The following is a 22,045-nucleotide window of genomic DNA, read 5'->3' on the forward strand; positions in this document are numbered from 1 at the left end:
AGTAGCATTTTTGAGAGTTCTTATGTGACCCAAAGTCTTTGCTTTTCTGTACTTCTAAAGTCTGTGCTTTGTTTTAAATCAATGATGAACTGCAAGCACAACTTAAGTGCTGATTTCATGAGTCCAAAGAGTACTCCTTTAGCTCATCGTCACTCGGGAAGTTGGCTAAATTGGAGCGTGAGCAGAAAATTAACTTTCCAAGCCCCTTGTGAGTGCGAATCTCAAAAATTCTCCTATTTTCTTTTTCCCTTCAAAAGAATTGCCTGTTGTAAAAAGCTAATGCTGAGCAAGTCTTCTTGCACCTGAGATAGCTGATAATAGCCCAGAATACCTCAAAAGGGGAAAAAAGAGCTTTCTCTTTCCTGTCACACCAGCCTTCTGTTACTGCCGTACAATATCTGAAGGGGTGGGTAAATTAGCCCATGTGGAGCTTTTTGTTGCTGCAGCCAGATTGCTTACATTACACTGACTAGTTGGTGTTAGAGTTGAATGGGGCGTATCTGCGCTGCCTTTCCACAAACCCTGAGGAAGGTTCCAGTGGAGCGTTTAGCAACCCCTGAACTGAATGGGACTTGCTACACCTTAGTGTTTTGCTCCAGCTTTCCTCCATTGTAGTTCAGCTCAAACTTGCTCTTTTGTTTGCCTAAAGTAAATAGAGCCTTTTCTTTGGCCTTTAGAAGAAAGGGCTAGTGTGTTTGATCCACTGAAAAGAGTTAAGTAGAAGTGTTTTGTACTGGTCTAGCGCAGCTTAGGTCTAAGGTCATCTCTTGTAGCAAGTAAGTTATCTGGTCTGGGTCTTTCAAAGCTTATCTCCCTACAAAGAAGTCATTATGTCTCCACCAGTGTTACAGTGATAGAGATTACCTGTCTGTTTGTCCTCAGACCTACAACCAATTCTGTGTCTTCTTTTTAGGCCACCTAATTTTCCTTGTTACTGAATGTTAAGAACAGGTGTCTCCGTGTCAGTAAGAGAGGCCTTTTTAAAGAGGTGTTTCAGGTGCTGCTCTTCTGATTCTTTTCTTCCCCATTCGCCTTTCCCAAGAAAGGAAAAATAGCATTCTGCAGTCTCTCAGGAGTGTTTTGTCATTTAAAGTGTTCCTTTTGAACATTAATTGTCGCTTGTTCTGAGTAATATGGCTTTCTGGAATTAGAAATAATTGAGTCATCTACAAAATAGATCTCAAATGTGGTTTTCTTTTTAGGTGCAGTACGGCGGATAGCCGATTAGCTGCTTATGAAGTGTTAGTAATGCTAGCTGATAGCTCACCTTCCAATCTCCAGCTTATTACAAAAGAGCTACTTTCTATGCATCACCAGTGTGACCCTGCACTTACCAAGGAGTTTGATGTAAGTAAAAAGCCTTTTTTGATTTGTATTAGCGTGGTTTGGAGTACTATGTATGATCTGCTTAACTGCTGTGTTCATGAAATTTCCATGGTCTTCGATTTAAAATGACAAAAAGCAGATAAGGGTAAATGCAGACCCATTTGATCTTCCTCAGAAGCAAATACTCCAGCGAGTCTTTCTCAGTTATTATCTGGATAAGAAAGAAGTATTTCCTAAATATCACCAGTTTTATTTAAATACATTTTAGGCCACGTTTAACAGTTTTGTGCAAAGTGCTAGATATATAAATGACCAAGTATAGCCCTGTTGCGATCTTTCAGAATTTATATTCCTGGGTTTTGAATAAATTGCTCTTAACAGCTGATACAAAGGTGATTATAAAAGCTATAGTATGTTGTTGGAGTCTTATGCTGTTTATAACTTACTGGTACAAAAACTGTTTGTCATTCTAGTATCTTCCACCAGTGGATAGTCGCTCCGTTTCAGGATTTGTGGGACTGAAGAACGGTGGTGCTACTTGTTATATGAATGCCGTCTTCCAGCAGCTGTATATGCAGCCTGGTCTCCCAGAGGTAACTGGTTCAACATCCAGTGAAGTCTTCTTTTTGTAATTATTGTCACCTGTACTGCAAGTTCACCTTAGCACCATTTGTTAATGAATTGTTTAAATACAAATAAAACTGTGTATGTACATGTGTGTGCCTAAATATATAGACATGATAAATAAAATTATAAGTTGTGCTGTGTGTAGTGACAACGTGCGGTAATCATTTTGCCAAGAACCAGTTTTATAAGGTTATTTGTTTCCTTCCAGGCCTTGCTTTCCATTGATGATGATACAGACAATCCAGATGACAACGTGTTCTATCAAGTTCAGTCTCTCTTTGGTCATTTGATGGAAAGCAAACTACAGTATTATGTACCTGAGAACTTTTGGAAGGTATTACATCATTTTTTTTATTTTTTTTTTTCCTTTTTTCATTGCAGAATTTCTAGAGATAAAGTTCTACTTCAGAAAGTCAAAACATGTAAACATAACAACTTTCTTTAAAAAATCACTTTCTTTACTGATATATATATGGAACAACCACCTTTTTATATATATTTATACTTCATACAGATTTTCAAGATGTGGAACAAGGAACTTTATGTTAGAGAGCAACAAGATGCTTATGAGTTCTTCACCAGTCTTATAGATCAAATGGATGAGTACCTCAAGGTAAAAACCTCAGGGATTTCTTTCGTTGTTTATATGCATCTCCTTGGTACCTTTTCTCTCTTTCTCCTTTGTTCTTCAGAAAAGAAGGAAGAGAGCCATTTGGCTTATTTTATAATCTACATAGTATTCAGAATTTTAAAGTTGTTTTTGTGGTCTTTCACTCTGCAATATATCCAACTTATGTCTAACTTTACACCTGTAACAGAAAATAGGAAGAGACCAAATATTTAAGAATACTTTTCAAGGAATCTTCTCTGATCAGAAGATCTGCAAAGACTGTCCGCACAGGTAATGTTAAATTTAGTGCAATAGTTACCCAGTTATGTGCTCCCATTACTCTTAAAATATGTAGGTCAAAATAGTACAAGGAAGTAGACACATATGCCTTTGTGAGCATCACAACTGTTGACAGCAGTGGGGCAAATGCAGTATTCTTCCTAAGCATCTGTCTTGTTAATGCAAGTTGGATAGGTTCTACTCTGTCAATGCCTTGACTATTTTTCTTCTTGAATTTAGGTATGAGCGTGAGGAAGCCTTCATGGCTCTCAACCTAGGTGTGACTTCATGTCAAAGTCTGGAAATATCATTGGATCAGTTTGTTAGAGGAGAAGTTCTGGAGGGAAGCAATGCATACTACTGTGAAAAGTGCAAAGAAAAGGTATTAGTTCTTAATGTATGTGAAAGAAGATTCAGCTGTAGCTTGATATTTTCTTGAGCATTACATGGTCATAGAAGCCATGCTTAGGTACTGCTTAATGCTTTCTATGTTGAAGACATAATCAAAAGGTTAAATCCATAAATCCATGCAGATAGCATTCTTTGTTCCCTGTAACTTGCATTGTAGACTGAACATTTAGAGGGATGGCAGGGTGGCAAAATGTTCTGTAACATACCAGCCCACTACACAAACTCTAGTATCTGTAATAGTACCCTATCTGTACATATTATAGTCATACTGCCTCCAGTGGCTGTATTGTACATCAGCTCAAGATGGCTGGAATTGTGCAGCTGTAGAATAATTCTACAGAATGCCTGAGGTATATAGATAGAGGTGGTATTCTTTTTTCTTTTTAAGAGAACTACAGTGAAGCGCACGTGCATTAAGGTCTTACCTAGCCTTTTGGTGATTCACCTGATGAGATTTGGCTTCGACTGGGAGAGCGGGCGTTCTATTAAATATGATGAACAAATAAGGGTAAGAAAACTTTTCGGTATGGCACCCCCACCCCGCTGCTTAGTGGAGTAGACTCTCACTCTTCCTATTCATTCTTCTTTTCCCCACACTTTGATACCGGGATTTTGAGTATGTGGTACGTTTACAATGTGATCACGCTACAGAAAAGAAATATTTTTCCTTAAAGCTTTTCTTGTCTGCAAAGCTCTCAGGGTCCTTTCAGAAAGCAAGAGCAAAAACCTTTGTAAAGACATTTTATTTAACTTCTGTCTCATAAGAATAAAAAGTTGAAGTACCATGTTTTCCTTTGATGTTCCCAATATGGGAAGTATTAATACAATTCTCATAAAATTACACTAAGCATGTACACAATATAATCTCTCAGTTAATCTCAAATGTCTCTTCAAACAGTTTCCCTGGATGCTGAACATGGAACCTTACACTGTGTCAGGAATGGCTCGCCAGGACTCATCCTCAGAAGTGGGGGACAACGGCAGAAACGCAGATCAAGGAGGCGGAGGCTCCCCGAGGAAGAAAGTTGCTCCTACAGAAAACTATGAGCTTGTTGGTGTGATTGTTCACAGTGGCCAGGCACATGCAGGGCACTACTACTCCTTTATAAAGGACAGGAGGTAATGGCTGAGGGGATTTGCACGGTGGGTTTGAGAGCAGTTTAAAGACTACTTGTTTTGGGAAAGCGTAGTGAGCCATTCGCAGCTCTATTGGAAGCGCTCTTTCCTTTCTTAACACCTAACATTGTGGGTGTCAGGACAATAACACAATAACGTGGGACGCCTTATTATAAAAGTCTCAGGAATTCTTATGTACCTTGTATTGCAGTTTGAGGGCTTCCTGTGACAGTTGCAGGTGATGTGCTTCTCATATTTTTAATCAAGCTTATTCTTTTAAAACGTAACTTTGACATTATTTGAACTAAGCTTTCTATTTACTGTCAAAATAAATGTGAGTTCAGGATTGTCATTTTTAGGGTAGTCAGGGTGGATTGGTATTTTATGAGACAATCGAGTAACGTTGTTTCTGTTGTATTTCTGTTCTGTTTTGATCACAGGGGGTGTGGAAAAGGAAAGTGGTATAAATTTAATGACACGGTTGTCGAAGAATTTGAATTAACTGATGAAACCTTGGAATATGAATGTTTCGGTGGAGAGTATAGACCTAAAGTCTATGATCAATGTAAGCAGAAGTACCAATTGAATTACATTAGCTTTATGTTTCATACTGGTTCTCAGTAGAAGTAGAACTCAGTCCATTACATGTAATTTGAGTGACTTGGTCTAACAATCCTTCAGAAGTGTTTTTTCCCCTAAAGTCTTCTTTTTACTGAAGGACATAACAGCTTGTATACGGCCTAATATTGATTGAACCCTATTCACTGTTGTTCAGCATTCTGTAGACTTAGTGGCAGAGGAGATTCAAAAGTAAAATGGCACCTTGTTAAAATAGTTTTTTAAAAAAAACAACCAAACACACAAAAAATGAAACAAAAAACAAAACAAAACCCACAAACCAGGCTTTATTTTAGGCTAGTGAAAATGACTGTGCGTAGAACATGGTGTGGCATCGTATAGTTAAACTTTTAAATGCTTTAAGGAATTAATTCCAAATACATTTCCACCAATATGTACTTGTTTCATAATTTTGATAATTATCTTTTTAAAGTACATGTGCTTTTTGAAAAAATATTTTATAATTCAGGTTTTTGTTATTCGCTAATATAGACTGAGGTTTCGATCTGACAAATAACTTCATACTGCCACGGTGTATATTACTTGCACACCCAGTTTCACTTCCCTGTAGGAACGAAGAAGGTACTAAACCTTCAAAGGCCTTCACTGAATGCCTTTTCTCCCCTCAGCTAACCCTTACCCTGATGTGCGTCGGCGCTACTGGAATGCCTATATGCTGTTTTACCAGAGAGTGTCTGATCAGAACTCTCCGGTCTTACCAAAGAAAAGTCGAGTGAGTGTTGTGCGTCAAGAAGCCGAGGACCTCTCGTTGTAAGTTCCTCTTGTATCTGTAAAGCTTTCTCTTGCGTTGATATATAGACCCTATCTCCAGAACTAAGAAATGAATAATTCCTGTTTGACAAAGTGACAAACTGACCCTTCTGTTACTTTGTTTCGTTTTTTAAGCTGCTTAATGAATTTTTTTTTATTGCTTTTTATAATTTCCTCTTCCATACTGCTGTCACTATTGCAGTAAGAAGATGAAGCTGACTTACAAGAAGTATGTAGACTGTCATCTAAATTTTTCTTAAAAAATACTGGCTGTGCTGATATTTTAAACTTGAACTGTAGATTTGTCGTAGGATTTCATCGTTCACCTTGAGCTTGTATATATTTCAGATCTGCTCCATCTTCACCAGAAATTTCACCCCAGTCATCACCTCGACCTCACAGGCCCAACAGTGACCGCCTCTCCATCTTGACCAAACTGGTTCGAAAGGGAGAAAAAAAGGGACTTTTTGTAGAGAAAATGCCTGTGCGGATATATCAGGTAGAGCACTCTGAAAGTGGCAACTAAATCCTACTCACAGGAAACTTAAGCACACAGTAAGAGGAACACAGTACCTTTGAAGGTGGCCGTGAAGCAAGTCCCTTCGTGAATGCAAAGCTAGAAAATAATTCTGGATTCTGACATAACGCTATTAACAAGCTGCTCGGTGGTACATTATTGTAAGTTTTGCTGTCCCTTCTCACAAAATGGACCCATCATTTTTGCTCTGAAGAAACTGCAGGCAGATTAGTCAAATGTGAGATAAGGGCAGCAGTCAGCATGCAAGCAGGGAGAGATGAGAGCAGAGAAGGTGCTTCATTTGAAGAACACTTGAGGAAGAATGAAGAAGATGGCAAATTATAGTCATCTTCTAGTTCTTGAGTTCACAAGAATGTAAAAATGGGAGAAGAGAAACCAAACCCAGCTTCAGTTCTGTTCGTGTCTGTTAGCTTATGTAATACCGAATATGTTCTCAAAGGGGAAAACAAGGATATTGAAGGCAACTTTGCAAGTCAGGACTGAAAATGGAGGTGTGATGGCATTGGCAGAGCAGTGAGAGGGTGGTAGAACCTGGATATCAGTTAGCTGTCCTGAGAGGAAGGTCTCAGTCTGCAGGCCTGCAGCTCTGGTCCTCCGTACAGGGGAGGATATATATCTTACCAGTCTTGCATATATTGGACTTCTGAACACGCAACATCCTGCTGATCCGTACGTGTGCATGAGAGCCTGTGTCGCATACACAGTCGGAATAAACTGTGCAAGCTCTGTATGGCCCTCTGCATGAGCTCTGTCGGGGCATTCATAGTCACTTTAGGCATCCAGAGTTGTATTATTACAATGAACGAAACTTAGCTCAACTTTATTGAGAGTCTTTCAGCAAGATCTCATTTGTAAAAAGAGGGACTAGGCATATAAGTACGTTATTGTCGCTGCAGCTTTTAATTATACCATGGCTCCTTGCTCTGTACATGTAAATTTGCTAAGCAAGCCTCTCAGGTTTGAAGGGTGTTCTCTTGGCTTTTTTATTAAAAGCAAGCAAAAAATAGAACTTAGCAGCAACTTCTTCCTTTTTCTTTCCCCTTAATGGACAAATGATTAAGTCTCTCATCTGTTGTCTTGTGTTTTGTAATATCCTTGGAAGTAAGTCACTGGTTTATACAAATTTTCTAAGTCTCCTGTATGTATTTTCCCCTCTGCTGAAGCAGTGATTCAGAGCGTGAGCAGAATAGGTCTGACGCTGGTTTTTAAACACCACACGTATTTACATAAAAGATGCAATTTTAGTTAGAGAAATGTACTTTGAGAACATTTTAATTATTTTTTTCCTTCCTTTACAGATGGTGAGAGATGAAAACTTGAAATTTATGAAGAACAGAGATGTGTACAGTAGTGACTACTTCAGTTTTGTTCTGTCATTAGCTTCACTGAATGCTGTAAGTACCTAGATTTAATCTTAAGGGTATTCGGAATATGTTGGGTAGAAAGGGTCACAGAAGCTATTTGGGTCACAACCAGCAAAACTGGAAGGGAAGGGTTGACAGTGATTGTCTCCAGTAATTTTTCACACTGATAACATCTGTCTCAAAGCTGACTCCAGCCTCCTGTTCGAGTAGTGGGAGAATCATCGTTCTGCCATAGTAAAATTTCTGAAATAACACACACCTTTTTTAATGATGCAAACTGAGCTCTAAAGGGACAGAAATTCCTCTGTCTATGGAAGATCCAAAAGTTGGTGTTAGTCACCTCAAAGTCGATAGTTTTTCATTGGAAATACAGTTTACTAAGTAAGTTGTCTAAATGGAGTAATAAACAAACCAGCATTTATTAAGTTTATTAAATCCACGTATCTAGTGGGCCTTACAGCAAGTTTGTTCCTGTTTTAGCAATTTTGCTAACTAGCATAGTCAGCACTGGAGACTGTTTTTAACACAGAAAAATGTTTTGTTTTTTTCAAATGAAGTAAATTACTTGAATAGAACATGTTGATGTTTTTAAGAGACAGCATATACGCTACGGGCATACTTCTGCTCTCAAGTAAATTTGACGTTTCTTTCAGACTAAGGTGAAGCATCCTTATTATCCATGCATGGCAAAGGTGAGCTTACAGCTGGCAGTCCAATTCCTCTTCCAAACCTATCTCCGAACCAAGAAGAAACTCAGGTGAGGCCTTGTTCTGGGTGCTGTAACAACATATTCTGAGGTTTCTGTGCTTGTGCTACAGCACCTTGAAATACTGCCGGTAGCATAGATATTCACAAGAGTAGCGTTGGAATCCCATTGCAAAGAAATCTGAGGGAGGAAGAAGGGTCGTGTAAAACCTGCCAGCTTACTGCCTCTCCCAGCTATCCATCATTTTGGTGGTAGTGGTTTGGGCATGGAAAGGCTTTAATGGATTTAATGACAGCAGGTTGTTCCAAAGTAGTTCCCTAAGTGTTTTTGTCTTAAGCCATCTAGTGTATGTTCACTTAAAGTCAAAATTCTCTCTGTTGGTCAAACAAGAAACATGGCTTAGGTTTTGGAGGTGTTTTTTCGCTTTCATTACCAAGAGTTGTCCCTGTTTTGTTAAAGGGCTGATACAGAAGAATGGATTGCCACGATAGATGCACTGCTCTCCAAAAGCATTGATGCTTGTCAGTGGTTAGTTGAGTATTTCGTCGGGCCGGAGGGTCGGGAGCTTGTAAAGTAAGTACTGCTAATTTTGTCTTGGGTGTTTTGTGTTTCATGGATGGATAAAGCTTCCTAATAACGTGATCTGGCCTATACCGATGTATTCCCGAAGAGTTAACTGTGCACATTCTTTAAACAGACACTCTAGATACTCACTTTAGTTTTTATTTCTAGTATTTTCTCTGATTGTGCAGCTTTCTGAGTAATTCTGAAAATCTAATGAAATAGTGCAGTGTACGTGGAGGAGGATGCGGATGTTTAATTCAGTGAAGTGCATTGGAATGTGCTTAAGTTTGTCTAGTCACTCCTGCAAGTGGTGGGAAAGGAGAACATGGTGAAAGTGTTTGGGGTAAGATAAATACTTACCTGACAAAGATCACAGATAAACTGGAAAGAATTTTTCTCAGCGAGCTCAAGATCAGATAATGGGTTTTTTTAAAACACCTAAGGCAAATTCTTGGAGAACTGACAAAGTTAGAGAGATGTGTCAATGTAAATAAAATTTTATCTTTGAAGTTGTGTTGAAAGACAGGATCCTGTGATAGCTTTTAGTTTTAGCTCTCTTGTTTTTTGAATGAATAAACATAAAGTAGTATTATAGGCCTTACTAGTGACAAGCAGGAGTGCAGGAAAATAAGTTAAAGCTTATCCACAGAAGTGCAATACTAGAAGTATCCAGGCTGTTACCCTTGTTAAAATAAAAACCACCGCACTTAATCAGAGTGACCGTGTGTACACGTTGATTCCAGTTCTTTTTGCAGCTTCGCCTTTTATCTTCCAGAACGTTCCTCCTGGAATGCAGCGTGAGAGAGGTGCGAGTTGCTGTAGCCACTATTCTTGAAAAAACCCTCGACAGTGCCTTGCTTTATCAGGAGAAGGTTAGTGTCACCTCATCACCAACGATCCTGTTGGTTGTCTCTACCCTAATGGCTCTTGTTGTGTTTGCAGACAATGCTGTGTGATTTGTAAATGACAAGGGGAAAGGCTCTTGTCTTGATTACGCTCTTCGCTTTTCTTTTCTTGAACAGGTTAATGCTTGTCTGTTCTTACCCTAGGAGGTAACATGCTCTGTAATTCTCAGAATTTTAAGTTCAAAGTATTAGTTAGGAACAATTCTGCCTGTTTTCAGCTTGATGTATAAACGGACAGCACGTATTCTTTTAATAGTTTGGAAACAGTGTTTTCTTAAGATTTATTCTCTTTTTCTGTAACTGAGACATTCCAGAAATCAGCTTAATTTTTAACTGATTCTCCTTCCTCACTCAGAAACCTGTAGCAGTAGTAACTGCGTTATCTTGTTCTGGAGAGAGAGACCATAGCTATAGTTATTGTTCAAAGGCTTCCTTTTCTGTTAGAAAATCTTGGCGAGTAAGTTTAGGAAGTGTAGCTCTCTTACTTTTGACTGATCTTAATATTGTAGGAAAATCCAGCAGGAAATCTGTGAAAAGGAGTCATTTGTAAAATGTCTGACACTCACTTATTTCCCTTGGGATACCTGAACCAAATCATTTGTATTAAGAGAACTCAGGCAGAAGTGTTATCTGTGTTCTGGCTTATTCCTCTAAGTTGTCAGTGGGGCCTTGGACATTTAAATGTCCAAGTCTTGTTTAGTCTGAAATAACATTTTTTTACATACATCAAATTTTAATATTTGATTAAATAGACTGTTTTTCTGTCCAGTTTAGGGGGTCTATATTCTTTTCCATCCAGTGTCATAGATGGAAGGCACTACAGTTGTATAGTTGTTAAGAAAGTTTGTCTTATTTAGAGCTTTTGGGGAAGATTTCTATGAGGTCCTACGAGCCGAGTACAGTAGTAGGGAGATGAACATTTACAATATAGCTTGATAGTTTTTGATTTCTTCTTCTTGGCTGTTAGTTGCTGTCTGTTAACTGAGATGTAATAGGTTATATACCAGTGCGTATACCTGTAGTATACAGGTATACAGTTGTGCTTTGCCAACTAAATGCTACTATTGCTTCTTGCATAGTTGAGTGTGATAGTACACTGAGACCTCGAGTGACAGTTTACTTCTAATCTGGTTTGTTTTGCATTACTGCAAGGACTGGAACATTTGCACAGCAGTTCACTGTGAGGAGTAATTTGAATTGCTTTAAAAATATTGCAAACCTGCGTGACTGCTGAGTTCCACCTCTTTAAGCAAGGAACTTACATGCCGATGCTTTCATTGCTTTCCTATGTGCAGCATTCGTTCAGAAGAGTTAAAAATGGGAAGGCTGCAATCCTGTTAGCTATTCGTATTCATCACAGCAAGCGTATCTGACCATACATATGATTTTGATAACTGTGCCTTAACTGTGATATGTGAAACTCATTTGTTCTTAAGCAGTAGGTGACTCTTTAAATTCAAATTAATAATTGTTTTCACAGTTAAAAAGTCTACATCAATTATTGGAGGTGCTACTAGCTCTACTGGATAAAGATGTACCTGAAAACTGTAAAAACTGTGCTCAGTACTTTTTGCTATTCAACAACTTTGTACAGAAGGTAAGAAACCATTATTTTTTCGTGTTACTTAATTTTAAAGGACAATAGTAGAACAGCTAGTCATCCGTACTCATTGGAGGTTTAAGCAGCCCAGTGAAACTCTTCCAGAGTTTTTATTAGACTATTCTTTTTTTTCCTGTTTTTGAAAAGTAAATGTCTTTGAACACTGGAATAGGATAAAATCACACAAAAACATACAAGTAAAGTATACCTGTTGAAGATGTTATTTCCAAAGTCTGAATGTTGGGTTTCTGTTTTGGGAGGGTGTTTTTGGCTGTTGGTATTTAAAAACAAAAAAAAAATAATCAGTGTTCAGGATTTTTGTCCTGTAGGAAACAAAATAACTGACTGGGCTGTTCACCCCAATATGGTTTCTCTCTGTTCCGCTGTTCTTTTTTTTGTGGTGTTTTTTACATGAGGCTTATTCTGCATATGCTGATTCTGGTCTGGTTTACATAATGGGCTCTATATAATGAGACAGGTTTTAGAAGTGTAGCTTATTGATTTGTGTGACTTTTACAGTAGGAAATGCAGTGTTTAGCCGATGTATGTTACTTGTGTTTTCTAGAGCATTAATTTTTTTACCTGCACAGGAATGTAACTTTTTACTGTTGTCTAAACAGCAGGGTATAAGGGCTAGCAGTCTTCTTCTCAGACACTCTGCTTTGAGGCACATGATCAACTTTCTCCTTGGCCCCAACCGGCAGAGTAATCAGGTAAAGCTTGCGTAGCATGTGTTCTTGTGCTGTAGTTCGTCCATCCCCATGTTTTTACAACATTTAAATTATGGATAAATACTTTTCATGTATTAGTATAAGGCTACTCCTTAGATTATTCTGTAAACTTGATGCAAGTTTTAGTCTACCTATGTGTAGTTAACATGAAAATAGCTGTGTTGGCAGAAGTGAGCATCATGCTTTTGATAATAACAAAATTTTCACCAACTTCAAAGTATTAGAATGTGGTGGTAGACTGTTAAGGACATTGCTTTGTTTTGTCTTAGCAGAAGTTGACTAAATCAACCAATCAAAGGTTAATTAAATCTCTCCTTTTGGCTCAAACAGAATCGCAGGTGGAGTTCAGCACAAGCACGTGAGTTTGGGTACCTTCACAATACTGTAGCACTACTTGTTTTGCACTCTGATGTCTCCTCACAAAGAAATGTTGGTAAGAATTGTGTTTTTATATTTTGGTGGCTTTGCATTTCAGTTACTTTGACTGGGAGTAACTTAATATCAGTGAGGAAAAATATAGTCACTTTGAATTTAAGGCATATGTTTGATTACTCTTTATTTTGCTGTAAATGTACCGAGAGGCTGTGTGTGGTAAACAGATAGTATTATAGGCACTGGGGGGGGTGGGAATCTTGATATTAGCATTATTATGCCTTGCACCCTCCCCCATGTGCCTACAAGGTCTTTCTTTCCTCATGTGAGTTAAGTGAGCTGTGTCATCGTTGCCCGAGACAAATTTGCAGCCTAACAGGCTGTATTTTGCTTAGGTTTGTTACGCCTTTTGCTAATCTGAAGGGGAGTAGACAGCTACTGAATAACAAGCAGTGAAATACTCTCCTAGGTATTTCTTACAATAGACAGAGAGATCCAATGAGGGATAATAAGTACAAGTTTGCTCCTGGGGAGATTCCAATTGGACACAAAAGGAAAATTTTTCACACTGAGAACAATCAGCCATTGGCAAAATCTCCCCAGGGAAGTGGTGGGTTCCCCAACATGGGGCAGTTTAAGATTTGGCTGGACAGGGTGCTGGGCCATCTTGTCTAGACTGTCCTTTTGCCAAGAAAGGTTGGACCAAGTGACCCTTGAGGTCCCTTCCAACCTGGTATTCTATGATTCTTTGAAATAAAGATGATAAAGGAATGAGTTGAGATCTTAAGTTTCCTGAAAAAGGAATTTAAAGTTGTCTTTGTTAAAAAAAAAAAAAACACACACAAAAAAACACCTTAATTTCTGTGTAGGGTTAAAAGTTTCTGGAGTAGGAGGCAGTCAAAAAACATAAAGTAAAAGAAGGATGATAAACGTTCTGAACGCGATGAATGTGCAACAGTGATGGGAGTGAAACTAAAGCTCAAAGTAGTGGTAGTAAATACAAACGTTTTGCTTTGGTCGTCTTGCAGTTTGTTTCCCTATGTTGTCACTAATGTAAAAGACACTTTAGTGTGCAAGAGATTGTTACTTGGAGTGGTACCATTCGAGCTGGGAGCTAGTTGATATGAATGTCGTTAGAGATCACATGGTGCCAAATGAGTAGCAGCGTCTTAAAGGTGTGTAGAACAATCTGATTTATTAGTGGATTGTTTTTGTATTTGCTATTATAGCTCCTGGTCTCTTTAAGCAGCGTCCACCTCTAAGCATCGCCGCTTCAGGTCCGCTTTTGACGCTCCATGAAGAAGTGGAAGCCTTGTTATTCCTGTCTGAGGGAAAACCTTACTTAATGGAGGTATCTGTTCTAAATTCTGCCCTGCTTGAAACTAAAAGCTGCTGATGTTATATCTTTGAAGTATTCTTACATGCAAAACACTGCATATTAAAAAGCAGCCAGCCGAGGAGTATGTAGTTATTATTTTGTGCCTAAACAAGAAGGCAGCTTCTGTTTCTTCTTTACATTTTTTTATTTTCCAGTGTATCTCCAGACTTAGGCGTCTGGTTAGAGAGTTTATGAAATTAGCAAAGACAGCCGAACACATTTTGTACGTGCCCATGCGATCAGTTACCGTATGTCAGCGGGAGGCGCTAACTTGAATTGCTTTGACTTAATGGATCATGCTTGACCAGACCCTTGGAGGTGGGCAGCAGGAGCTGGATGGAGTGCTGTAGGGGCAGGGGATTTGCCTAACTGGGCCACGCTGGGAGGAAAACCAGCACCCTTCCTGGAAAAGACTATTCTATAATAAACTTGATCTGTCTCTTAGAAATAATCGTATGGCTGTGTCTGAAACTGTTCGCACCTTTCCATTAGGTGATGTACGCATTACGAGAGCTAACTGGATCTCTGTCGGTTCTCATTGAGATGGTGGTGTACTGCTGCTTTTGTAATGAGCACTTTTCCTTTACTGTGCTACACTTCATCAAGGTATGGAGATAATCAAGATAAGCTTTTTGCCCAAGTGCTTCTCCTATGCTTTGGGCATACCGTGTCTTACGAGTTACAATGGCTCTGGGATCTCCAGAACAATCAGTACAGTTCATTGGATTTGGAGGGCGGCGGTTGGTGGCTTTGGGGTTTTTTTTAAGGTTTTACTGTTTAAAACAACAAATTTTCAAAAGTCTGTAAAGCTGTCCTGTAATTCTTTGCACCATCAGCATATTTTACTATCTAAGTAACTTTGTATTTCTTACATGCAGACTCAGCTAGAAACTGCTCCACCTCACGAACTGAAAAACATATTCCAGTTACTCCATGAGATACTGGTAGGTGAAGGGTAAAGACTTAGGATAGATTTTTGTATCGATGCATAATCAGGACTGCATTGGTAGTTTTCAACATCCACGTATCTTTTAATATTTCAGTTTGGAGTTTTTATTACTTTTAAAATGGCTGTCTTGATAATCTGTTGCTATATGAAACTTTACAAGTATTATTTGGTTTTCATGTTAAGGTGATTAAAACCATTTTGTAGAACAGATACAGGTATCACGCACAGCTTACTTACATTGATCTTTTTCTTTACTAACAGGTTATTGAAGACCCATTACAAGTAGAACGCATCAAATTTGCCTTTGAAACTGAAAATGGATTAATAGGCAAGTAAGCCAGTGGGTGAATGCTCCTGTCTCCTACTGACCCTTATGTTGTTGATGGTTCATATCACCTCCTAGTTTCTAATCCTTCTAAACTGTTTTACTTCTCAGGAAAAACAAGGGGACACTATTTGATTTAGCCACCACCACCCCATAAAACGCCCTAAGAAAACCCAAAATAAGCATTAGAATATTATAGTAAAACCAAACTGGAAAGGAATTTAACTGGGAAAAATTAATTATCTCCAACAACAGCAGTCAGTGAACCCAGAGAAGTGTGGTACTTACGTACTTAAAAGGTGACCTTAAGGAACCTTAACGAAGAGGCTGGCAAGTGAGCAACTTTTTGAAATAAGCAGATCAGAGTGTATACATCATGTGAGGGGGAAATAAAAGTACCTTGAATAAATATAACAGAGTAGCTCTATGAATTCTGCAACCTTAAAAATTAATTTTTATCCCCTACGTATCTCAAGAAATTGCCAATCTTTTTGTTTTGTCAGCATCCTAATTACCATAAAAAGAAACTGCTTCAGCATGGAAGGATGCTAATACTACTAACTGCAGGATAACCTCGTAATCTGACAGGTGGCTCCCATTTGTTGCTGCTCATACAAAGTGTTGTCTCTCCATTTGATACAGAAACTTCACCAAAGTGGAGTTACTAAAGCATTCAAAAGCAACAGAAAAGTCCCAGAAGCGATGAGAGCTTACTTCATGTGAATCAGGAGAAGATGCTTTCTGTGCAAGAGAAGTGTGGGGTAGCCACATGGTGCTCAAAGAGCGCCTCTGATGAGTTAGTGAAGCTTGGGCATCTCTTTCATAGCTGTTTGGATGAGGAGCTGCTTCAGATTGTGGCTTTCACCTGAAGTTATTTTGGATTCTGTTTTAGTGAGGAGTATTTAGCTTTGTTCTTTATTCTTCTCTCATATCTTCAGTGCTCTTCTGTTTAGTAGTTTCCATGTATGACTGATAGAGGAGAAGATAACATGCAGCAGTGTAAGAGAATAGCTAAGTGTTTATTTCTGAGCAATTTGGTCCCCCTTGGACCAATCTTGTTCTGTAACTCGAGCAATACATGACCTTCTTTCCTCTACAGAGGAGAGGTGCAATTATTCAATTGGATCTTTATGTTGAATGCTTTTTGTGTAATGTTATTAAATCATACATATTTTACAAGAGCTGCTGTGAGTTTGGGGAGTGAAAGTTGTAGTTTTACCTTGGAGTTCCCTTGCAACAGCACTGAACAGCATCCAGTCTCTCTGCACGTGGACTGTGACCTATCAGTCGCATTGGCTAGTTTTACTCCGAGAAAGAAAATCAGAAAAAAAAGTTTTCTGTGGTCCTCAACAGGATGTTTGTGCATAATTTGCAGTACACCAGTGCTGTAATTTTAATCATCTGCTTTGCTTTCATGGTAGAAAAAACTCGCAATTTGCAGTTCCTAGGAATTGTTTGCCTACTTTAGAGGTGTTCTTCACTGTCTACAGTGTTCTTCACTGACTTCTATGGACAGAGCAGCTTTTGAGTAGCAAATCTGATTGTGGCAGCTCCATGGAAATGTTTGTGCTTCTCCTCAGTCAAAGAGTTTTGTTACAGGACGTGGAAATTCACAGTGTAGAAAACTTCCCGGTAGGAATGGCCTGGGGTTTTGCCCAAGTCTCCCATAGAAGAGATTCAGAGCTGTTGAATTTTGCTGTGTTTGTTCGTGTGAAGAAGCTTTGCAAGTTTTGATCTAGGTGGAAGCTGGTGATCTGGTCCATTTATAGTGCTTCCAAACAAATATTTTTTCCTTCAGATAAATGTAACCATAGCGATTATCAGACATAGCATGGATTATAGGGGAAGAACAAATGCATTAGGAGAGAACTGTTTAAAATTCAGGTGCCGCATTTGAAAGAATTACTGCATTCTCACTTTGATCTATTTTTAATCCAATAGAGTTGTGGAAGTACTCAAAACTGCCAGCAGTACAGCAGTGTGTTTAACACAAATACTCATGCCAACATCTGTAGAAATCATTTCCACCACCTAAGTGTGAATTTTAGCTTCATCTTTGTTATGTTTTTGGACTGGCTGGTACACAGAAATCTGAATTGTTTTTTTAATCCATGTGTTCCTCCCCACAGCCTTGATGCACCACAGCAACCATGTGGACAGCAGCCGATGTTACCAGTGTGTCAAGTTCCTTGTTACTTTGGCTCAGAAGTGAGTAATACGGTTTTCAGAATTGAACCTCATCCCTACCTTAGCCTCCTCCATGACTACTTAGGCTGCTGCTCTTTCTACTTTTGATCAATTTTATCCTCTGTTACTGTCATATAAGTGGTGATCAAAGGTCTTGATATTACACGTTTCTGTATGAAGCGAAATCTTTACTGTTAAGTACCTGAGATAGATTTCGTATAAAAGTCGATAATTGCTGCTTATAAAGGCAAAGGTCAGCTATGTTCTGTAGAGCAGTAGCCTAGCATTAAGACCAAGATAAACATAAGGAAACTGTCCCAGATTTTTGAAATACTATGATTCATAAATTCTCTTTGTTTGGAACTTGGCATATGTCCCGATAAAGCATAGCTCTGAAATATGTGAAACTGTGTAGTAGACTACTTCATGTAAACTTTACTAGGCATTATTGCTCTGGCTAATTCAGTTAATAACAGGGCTGTACAGTTTAGGTCAGAGTTTGCAATAATAACAGCACATACAGAGGGCAGCGGCACAAAGAAAGAAAAATCTTTGGATTATTTTTTTTCTAAGTTCGCCAGAATGCCTTGTTCATGACTAATTAATGTAATTTCAATTTCCAAGGTGCCCTACCGCGAAAGATTATTTCAAGGAGAATTCCCACCACTGGAGTTGGGCTGTGCAGTGGCTACAGAAAAAGGTAGTTTGGCTGTAACTTTACAGAAAGACTGCTACTTTGTTTACAATGAGAATTACGAAATTTCCATCCTTTATATGGATCTTTGAGATGACTATTAAGGCAAAATACAAGCTACTTCATTTTTGTACAAGTTTGGATGCAGCTAAATCTGATGCATGCAGGAACTTCAGTAGGCCCCCACATGTTTCAGGCATAGATGTCTGTACAGTGAATAAAACGAAGTGTGAATGGTTGTAACGATTATTATTCCTTGCCATGTGGGAAGCTTTCAGTGCCACTGCATTCATGCAGGTTTCCCTTTCCTAAAAAAATAATTTTCCATTGCCTGCGTGTCGATGCAAGGGAACGTGTAAACGAGTGCATTCCTTACAGAATTGCTGCAGCTTTGCACAAAACATAGCTGTGGACAGATACGGCTTTTTCCTCCCACACATGTATTTCTTGTTCTTCCCTCTCTTAACGTAGGTTAGCCAACACATCTTTAATAAATACCCAAGGACATTTTAGAAAATTGAAGCTCAGCAGAATTGCCCCAAGTTTGCCTGCAGTCAAGCAGGGCAAATCTTGGTCTCCCAGCACTACACGTACAACACGACAGTATCCCAGCTCCAGGCTGCCTTTCTGTCTTGCCAGCTGCTGCCAGGCAGATGTCAGATGCATAAACCAGTGCTGTACTGAATTCTGGAAGCAGAATTAGCGGGATGCTTGCAGTGCAGCTGGCACAACTTGTTGCATCTCTTCTCTTGAAACACAGTGAACTGATGTGTCTGGATAGTCCCACTGTACCCATTATTACTTTGTTCTGTCTTATGTAAACCCTGAATCCACCACTCTTCAGCTGGTGCCCAGTAACTTGTACATATGTACAGTTACCAAATAAAGGGAGTTGGTTGCTAGTTTTCATCTGAGGGGCAATAGTCACTCTGACTTTTCTGGCTGCATTAAAAGTACATACTTGTCAGTGCCCCAGATCTCCCGCTCATTGCCAAAGGATTCAGGAGACTTGCTCCAGACTTGTTAATTCACCTACCGTCACAAGCGGATGAGGCTTTGCTCATGTAAAACTCATATGGCAATTTTATGGCTTTCTTGGCTTTTTGTGCAGATGTCTGAACATTACTGGGCTCCGCAGAGTAACGTATCCAATGAAACATCAACAGCAAAAACCTTCCAGCGCACTATTTCAGCACAGGTATGTCACAGTCTCGGGAGGTGATGTTAAACTTGTATTATTTCCTTTTTTGCTTTTTGGTTGACATCTTTGGTTTTGGCAACTTTTGCGTTTTCCAGTGCACTTAAGACCAGTCTTCACTGAAAAAGGACCCTGGGTTTGTTCCTGAAAAAACTAACCCTTAAATGATATTAGTCAATACCTCACAATTACCTGTGGTGACTCAACTATCTCACTACAGCAGCTATATTGTTTCAGAATCAACTTTTTTAAAAAAAAAAAAAAAAAGATTATGAGATGAACGTATCACCATGGCCCCTGACGCTCTCTTGGATTGTTTCCAACTCAGGACACACTGGCCTATGCCACAGCCTTGCTGAATGAGAAAGATCAGTCTGGAAGCAGTAACGGGTCAGAAAGTAGTCCAGCCAACGAGAACGGAGAGAGACATCTGCAGCAGGTAACAATAAAATAAGGGCATGTTGATCTTCTGTTGTTCTTGTTGCTGGGGCTCGGGTCAGAACCATCGCTGAATGTAGACACAGCAATTGTGGACCTTACGAAATTAACGTGCCATATCTTTCTCTCCCCATCTCTTGTGTGTATTGAAAGGGCTCAGAGTCTCCTATGATGATTGGTGAGCCTAAAAGTGACCTTGATGATGTTGACCCATAGAGGATACCTATGAACACAAAACCAGATCAACTCAAACATTTAATGCCTGGTACCTACTGAAACTGGAGTCCCATTGCTTATGCCATTAGAAGAGTCTGGAAGAGAAGTGGCTTTATAGGACCGGAGGCCACGTTGAAGGAGGTTGTTTCCCTGAAAGCTAAAAGCATTTTTTAGCCACGAAGGCTTCAGATCAATAAATGCTCTAGAAAACTGCAGCTTCACCTGCAGTAGCTTATGACAGTCCAGACACCGAAAACAGTTTGTCAAGAAGATTTTATCAAATACACAAACGCTAGTGGTTGAATTTTTATGTGAACATTAAATGAGTGAATGTAAAACTGTTGCTTTTCTGTGATGCTGCAAAAAAATTCTTTTGGTTTTTATACAGGAAAAAAAAAAAAACAAAACAGACTTGCCCTTATGTATGGAGGGCACATTTTTAATCTTTCTGATAATATTGAATAGGAATATTCAAATTTCTGTAAAGATGTGTGATGACTTACATTTCATTGTAAAATATTAGTTAAAGAATGGGTTTACATAAGGACTTCTGTATTTAATATGTCTCCCTGCTAATTTGTAAAGCTCCTTACGAGAAAGATCAGCAAGATTGCTCTGTAAGGAGAGCGATTCCTTACAGAATGGTTTGGTCACGGAGCTCTGGAATGGGTCGTCTTTTCTGGTACCCTTTCGAAAACCACAGGCAATTGGGAAGGGCAATAAAAGAAAAGGTTTGTTCTCTAGGTATGCAAGTGTTCATTATTAAAGGATGTTGGTGGATTTTCTTGGGGGGGGGGTGGGTTAATGAGTAGTTTAAAAGAAAAAAAAAAAAAGCACTTTAAGATGGAATTCTGTTGCAGTTTTACTCATTAAATTTTTTTAACCTTTGGAGACATATTGAATAAAATGTAGTCTCAATCATGTGATCTGCAATCACTTGCTTATGCTTTGAAATTACTGAGAAAGTTGGTATTGGTTGTATATGATGAATAACTCCTTGAGTGAGTTGGAGACACTGTTGTGCAGATTTTATAGCAGTTTTAACACGGGGAAAGAATGATTTGGCTTTGTATTTTCACTTGACCAGGCAACGTTTAAAATATCACAGTTCTTTTGATTTGCTCATAAACACCTGGAAACCAGTTGGGATGATTTGAGCACAGTTTGGTTTTCCGTGGCAAGTGCAGTTCAGTGATTTCTGGCTCTGGCTACTAGCTTCTTTTGTGCCAACTAACTCATCATCTTTTGTACATTTTGGTTTTGTCACATTTTCTGCACTGCTTTTTGCCTTTATTTATGGATTCTGCCTTACTTTAAAAAAAAAAAAAATATGTAAACAAACATGCACAGAAATGGGGGACATCTTAAGGAGTGCCTGGGTACCTCCAGAATAGATAAATTAGCCAAGTCAAAGGCACAACCAGCCAAAAAGTGCCTTTTTTTTTTTCTTTTTACATGCTGTTGCCAAAACAAGAAGCAGCAGACAGCTTTTCACTGTTGTGCACTAATATTGAAATTAACCAGTCATTTCACTGTCGGAAGTAAACATCTGATCTGATTTCAGCTGTACAGCTTTATAACTTATTGCAGGTTAAGAGAGCCGTTGTCATAAATTGCGCGTGCGAAGAAGTAAAGGTGGCATTGTAGTGAATCTCTCACTTTTCTTTTCCAAACAATGTCTTCATAGACACATGGCAGAGTTAGCATTTTATAAATGTTTCTGATAATGTGCTGGGACATTTTAAATGTGATGTTTAAATTAATTTTGAATAAACCATTTCTTATGGATTAGCCCCCCCCCCTTCTTTCTTCCCCCATCCCTAAAACTTTGTTAATGGGTCAGAAATCATCACAAGAAGTCAGTACACAGCGGTGATGGTGATGGAAGAAGCCGGTAATGTTCTTACGGGCTGGCACCACTTGTCACTTCAGGTTCCTGCTATTTCCTATGGAAACAACGTCCTTGATTACCGCAGGCCCAGAGAAGCGTTGATAAGAGAATTGCATCAGGATGGCTCATCACCACTGTATACTTGAAACCAATACAAACTTTTTCATGGTTCTGCTCACGCTTGTACAAAGTCAATGGTTATAATTTGCAATAAGATGATACTTGGTCACT

General features: G+C 38.9%; 1 protein-coding gene across 1 annotated transcript in view; it reads left to right on the forward strand.

The window, feature by feature from the left end:
- USP24 (ubiquitin specific peptidase 24) overlaps nucleotides 1-20,705 on the forward strand; it is a 51,587-nt gene extending 30,882 nt beyond the window's left edge. Inside the window, exons 40-66 of the mRNA XM_009884592.1 lie at nucleotides 1,203-1,347; nucleotides 1,800-1,919; nucleotides 2,162-2,287; nucleotides 2,468-2,566; nucleotides 2,772-2,854; nucleotides 3,083-3,224; nucleotides 3,642-3,761; nucleotides 4,152-4,372; nucleotides 4,810-4,934; nucleotides 5,617-5,758; nucleotides 6,107-6,257; nucleotides 7,595-7,690; nucleotides 8,314-8,417; nucleotides 8,826-8,939; nucleotides 9,706-9,802; nucleotides 11,316-11,432; nucleotides 12,056-12,148; nucleotides 12,497-12,599; nucleotides 13,768-13,889; nucleotides 14,409-14,522; nucleotides 14,795-14,860; nucleotides 15,127-15,193; nucleotides 17,320-17,398; nucleotides 18,002-18,077; nucleotides 19,183-19,269; nucleotides 19,598-19,708; nucleotides 19,861-20,705. Of these exons, the coding sequence (XP_009882894.1) occupies nucleotides 1,203-1,347; nucleotides 1,800-1,919; nucleotides 2,162-2,287; nucleotides 2,468-2,566; nucleotides 2,772-2,854; nucleotides 3,083-3,224; nucleotides 3,642-3,761; nucleotides 4,152-4,372; nucleotides 4,810-4,934; nucleotides 5,617-5,758; nucleotides 6,107-6,257; nucleotides 7,595-7,690; nucleotides 8,314-8,417; nucleotides 8,826-8,939; nucleotides 9,706-9,802; nucleotides 11,316-11,432; nucleotides 12,056-12,148; nucleotides 12,497-12,599; nucleotides 13,768-13,889; nucleotides 14,409-14,522; nucleotides 14,795-14,860; nucleotides 15,127-15,193; nucleotides 17,320-17,398; nucleotides 18,002-18,077; nucleotides 19,183-19,269; nucleotides 19,598-19,708; nucleotides 19,861-19,923 (2,983 nt within the window). The 3' untranslated portion in view covers nucleotides 19,924-20,705. The remainder of the gene's footprint in view (nucleotides 1-1,202; nucleotides 1,348-1,799; nucleotides 1,920-2,161; nucleotides 2,288-2,467; nucleotides 2,567-2,771; nucleotides 2,855-3,082; nucleotides 3,225-3,641; nucleotides 3,762-4,151; nucleotides 4,373-4,809; nucleotides 4,935-5,616; nucleotides 5,759-6,106; nucleotides 6,258-7,594; nucleotides 7,691-8,313; nucleotides 8,418-8,825; nucleotides 8,940-9,705; nucleotides 9,803-11,315; nucleotides 11,433-12,055; nucleotides 12,149-12,496; nucleotides 12,600-13,767; nucleotides 13,890-14,408; nucleotides 14,523-14,794; nucleotides 14,861-15,126; nucleotides 15,194-17,319; nucleotides 17,399-18,001; nucleotides 18,078-19,182; nucleotides 19,270-19,597; nucleotides 19,709-19,860) is intronic.
- Nucleotides 20,706-22,045: the final 1,340 nt, after the last annotated feature.

Source organism: Charadrius vociferus, unplaced genomic scaffold (genome assembly GCF_000708025.1).
Source record: "Charadrius vociferus isolate BGI_N301 unplaced genomic scaffold, ASM70802v2 scaffold163, whole genome shotgun sequence".
In the NCBI taxonomy this organism is placed as follows: domain Eukaryota; kingdom Metazoa; phylum Chordata; class Aves; order Charadriiformes; family Charadriidae; genus Charadrius; species Charadrius vociferus.